Below are 4277 nucleotides of genomic sequence, written 5' to 3' on the forward strand. Positions count from 1 at the left end.
TAGACAAATGTCAAGACACACATCACAATCACCAAGAGAAAACATTTTCAATGACCCTTTAGCGTGCATTTGATCTGGGATTGACATAGTCTTACTGCAATTGAGGAAATGTTTAATGATGAATTTAACATTTCAACTATTAGCACTACTAGTAAAAGTACAAGTCCACCGTAAAAAGTGAATGAAAGTGAAACTTAATATATTAATTGTATTTTTGCATTACCGGAAGTTTCATTCCGTGCTCGCACGCATGTGGTTTTCAACACAAATTGTAGAATTGTTTTTCCATTTATGCCATTTTTACATCAAAATGGCATATTTGGAACATTTTTTCTACTATTTGTGTTCTTGCATATCTGAATTTGTAACCCAAACAAACGCAGTAATGTATTTCGTTTCTTACTTGAAAATCCTGCAATGCACTTTTAACAGAATACCTTTAATTTGAAATGCGCTCACCGGAAGTCATTGAACTCGGAACTCCGCTGCTTCAGTACGCCGGCCGGAATTAGCCAAGTTAGCCGAAACAAGTGTCAGAAATCGCCCTGTCTTTAAAATGTCTCACCCAGTACCATCTGAAAAGCCTGCAAACTCCGAAAACCCTCGTGTCTTCTTTGATGTAGACATTGGCGGAGAAAGAGGTCAGCCCATTTTCATTTTAATATTATTTAACAGCTTTTTTCTAAGGAGTAGTTTCACAATTGTCATTAGCATTTGTTAGCTTAGCACAACTAGCTGTGGTGACTAGTAGAAACGGATGTATGCTAGTAGCTGCAAGAACAATAAACGTAACAGTTTACAGATGAACCACTTTCTAAAAATCGACATAAGTAGCTCGGTAATATTTAATATGAGCTAGCATGAACTTTGAATAAAATGACTGGTATTTAGAAAGCGAGATAGTGTATGAACCACGTGTGGTTGTGTTGTCTAGAATGACTGGTAAATGTAGCTTTTCTCAGCACTAGCTTTCCTGTTATACCACTGTAAGATAGCGCTATAGTCATATCAGTATGTTCTGTTTTATCATGCATGTAGGTAGCTTCATTCTAGCTCAAGTGTATTATCAAAGTGGTTGCAGCCAACACATTAAAAACACCATTGAAGATACCTTTTACTTTAGCAAGAGCAGTAGCGGTTCTAGCTCTATGTGAGGGGCTCATTTCATGTGGCAAAAAAATACTTTTAGTTCAGTATAACAATTAGAGCACAATACATCGCCATAAAAAAACACGATTGGTACTTCAGTTACATAATTTGTGTTTATAACAATTAAAACACATAACCAGCAGCACCAGCACAATGATCACTGCAACACTATCACAAAGGCTCTAACCCCCTGTGGTTATAATGAAAACATATAATACATATGAATCTGAAATGGGCCTCTGCATAATGAGTACTTTTAGGTCCTTAAGTATATTTGGATGCTAATACTTTTAGTAAGTTAAGTACTTGAGTAACATTTTGAATGGAGGACTTTATTCCTACACTGTTAGTTATACTTTTGTACTACTCTGCATGTAGGTAGTTTAATACTTGCATAGTGTTGTATGTATTGTTATTATTATTGCAGCTTACACATCAAACACCACAAAGAAAATACATGTTACTTCAGCAAGAAGAAGCCTTTTTTGAATGCTTCCTAAAAACCAACATATTCTGGTAAAGGTAGTCTATCTTAAAGTCAAGTTAGTGAAGTAAAGAAATGTTATAGTTTTAAGGTATTTGGTAACTTAGTGCAGACTATACTGTAAGTTGTTTAGTCAATTACAATCTGTATTTTATTGTAACACCGCACTGATGTATTTCTTTCCGTCCACAGCTGGCCGACTTGTTCTTGAGCTTTTTGCTGATATCGTCCCCAAAACTGCTGAAAACTTCCGGGCGCTCTGCACTGGAGAGAAAGGCATTGGCAAATCAACCGGGAAGCCTCTGCACTTCAAAGGATGCCCCTTCCACAGAAGTAAAATAAATAGCCTTCCCAGCTGCACATCATGTGACATTTCAGATTGGAGGACAGGGCACTTTGGAACTTTAGTTACACTCAGACATGTGAAAGTAGCTTTAAAGGACGTCCAATGCATTAGGCGCTTTCACACCAAGTACTTTGCCCTACTCAGTTCCCAGAACTTCGTTCACCAGAACTCTTTATTTCTGATGAACTAAAGAGCAGATCGCGTTCACACCGGAATAAGTCCCTGGGGGTGGATTAGGCAAATTAAGCCGCCGACGTCACTTCTTCTTCTTCTTCTTCTTCTTCTGCTTTGGGTTGACTGGCAGGCCGTAAACAACTTCACGGCGTATACTGCCACCCGAAGTCCCCGGAGTTGGGGACTGGCTTCAATAGAAGCTGCTGTGAGTCCCCGCAGCTTCTACTGAAGCCTTCCGAGTAAATCGCCAGAACGCCGACACCTCCTCATCTCCACCGCTCCCATGTTTTCTTTTGTGTTGCCATAAGTTAGTCTCTCTCCGTTGGTGCGCGGGGCTAAAGCTAATGCTAATAATGCTAATGCCAGGAAATACAATGGCGGCTTCACAAAACTTTTCCGAGTTTTACGGGGCGTTGTTTGCAATTCGCCCAGCCAATCAGAAATGGGAACCTTTTTCTCCCATGAAAGTACCTGCTCTCCAGCAGGGACTAAAAAGGGTCTGAAAAGGATTTTTTTGGTGTGAATGCAAAATTTCAAGAACTATCGGAACTATACTGGGACAAGTACTCCAGTGTGAAAGCGCTTATTGAGAGTTATTTGGAGAATCTGTATTTCCTTTCTTATTATATCGAGAACAAGTAAAACTTATAAGGAAGTCACAATAATGGAAAGTTGAACCGACAGGAAGCTGCTGCATATTGTAAAATAGGCACTTATTCATACATATTATGGGACAGTATAGTATTTAGAATGGGTAGTAACTAACATGGTACTTGAAATTTTAGGGAGCTATAAGTTCTACTGAAAATTAATCTGGCTATAAATTTGCTTTTGGCAGTCATCAAGAAGTTCATGATCCAAGGAGGTGACTTCTCCAACCAGAATGGCACCGGGGGAGAGAGCATCTACGGAGAGAAGTTTGAGGATGAAAACTTCCACTACATTGTAAGTGACTTATCACCAGAATCCCCATTATCTGGGTTCACCACTGTAATACTCAGAGGGGTGTGTACTATTCCCCATCACTCTCATTTGAACTTTATTTAGTATGTTGGATATTGAACAATGGACATATGTCTCTAGGTTGGAGTATTCAGGGATCTTTTTTGCATATCTCTCTTTGTATTCCTTATCTATTGTACAAAAGAGTATTTAAACTAACAGAAATAATCAAACACTCCCATCTTTTTATTTATTTCTGTGTTTGAGAGTTAGTTGTGCCTGACTTTTGCTTTTGTAATGATTTCCCTTTGTCTTTGCAGCATGACAAACCGGGTCTGCTCAGCATGGCCAACTCCGGGCCGGACACCAACGGCTCTCAGTTCTTCATCACCACCGTGGCCACTCCTCACTTAGATGGGAAGCATGTCGTCTTCGGACAGGTGCTAAAAGGGATGGGAATAGTCAAACTGCTGGAGTCCCTCGACACCACGGAGGACGCCCCTGAAAAGGTACATTGTTTTAGTTAAAAATATATAAAGTTCAGCCTCCCGCCACTATGCCTGTCTGTCAGAGTGACTGAGTATAATCCAGTGGACGCTAAGATTGACCCGGCTTTAGGAAACAGGGATGCCCGAAAACAATGGACTACTTTGTGCCGAAAAGACCGGAATAAATAAAAAAAAAAAAATATATATATAAAGTATTTCCAAAATAATAACATTTGACAAAGCTGCCAATACCTTTTGAAGACACTTGTTTTAACACCATGGTGAACTTGGTGTTCCTTCCAAGTGTGCGTTAGTTCGATTTTCTTCCTTCCATGTGAAGAAAAAAATCTTTAAATTGAAAATCTGCAGAGCACCTGGTTCAAATACAGAATGAGATATTAAAAAGAACGGTTTATAAATGTCAAGGTTGGCCCCTTCATTAGAGAAAAAACCCCACATAACGTTTTTTTCTTTTTTTGTAATATATTTTTTATTGACATTTGGCATCAAACCAGGGTCTTAAAAAGTATTAAAAGTTGATAAATCAATTTAGCGAAAATCAAGGCTATTAAAAAGTATTAAAGGGCATTTTCCAAGGTATTACATTTTGTAGCTTGTTTTCAATAAGTATACAAATTGTCCAAAGAGGTTGTATTCTACAGTCTGCCTGAATGTAATCATTGCGTAGGTGTGT

General features: G+C 38.7%; 1 protein-coding gene across 1 annotated transcript; it reads left to right on the forward strand.

The window, feature by feature from the left end:
- The first annotated feature begins 489 nt into the window (after positions 1-489).
- ppid (peptidylprolyl isomerase D) lies at positions 490-3622 on the forward strand. The gene is made up of 4 exons (XM_010774414.1): positions 490-641; positions 1826-1966; positions 2992-3098; positions 3416-3622. Exons 1-4 carry the CDS (start codon positions 557-559, stop codon positions 3620-3622), a joined length of 540 nt encoding a protein of 179 aa, XP_010772716.1. The 5' UTR covers positions 490-556.
- Positions 3623-4277: the final 655 nt, after the last annotated feature.

This window comes from Notothenia coriiceps, unplaced genomic scaffold (assembly GCF_000735185.1).
Source record: "Notothenia coriiceps isolate Sejong01 unplaced genomic scaffold, NC01 NC01_scaffold00013977, whole genome shotgun sequence".
NCBI classification, from domain to species: domain Eukaryota; kingdom Metazoa; phylum Chordata; class Actinopteri; order Perciformes; family Nototheniidae; genus Notothenia; species Notothenia coriiceps.

What these genes read in the sequence shown, in the direction of transcription:
- ppid (XM_010774414.1), top strand. Translation starts at nt 557, where the DNA reads ATGTCTCACCCAGTACCATCTGAAAAGCCTGCAAACTCCGAAAACCCT. An exon ending in AGACATTGGCGGAGAAAGAG is followed by an intron (nt 642 to 1,825) that starts GTCAGCCCATTT and finishes TTCCGTCCACAG; the next exon opens with CTGGCCGACTTGTTCTTGAG. An exon ending in AGGATGCCCCTTCCACAGAA is followed by an intron (nt 1,967 to 2,991) that starts GTAAAATAAATA and finishes TGCTTTTGGCAG; the next exon opens with TCATCAAGAAGTTCATGATC.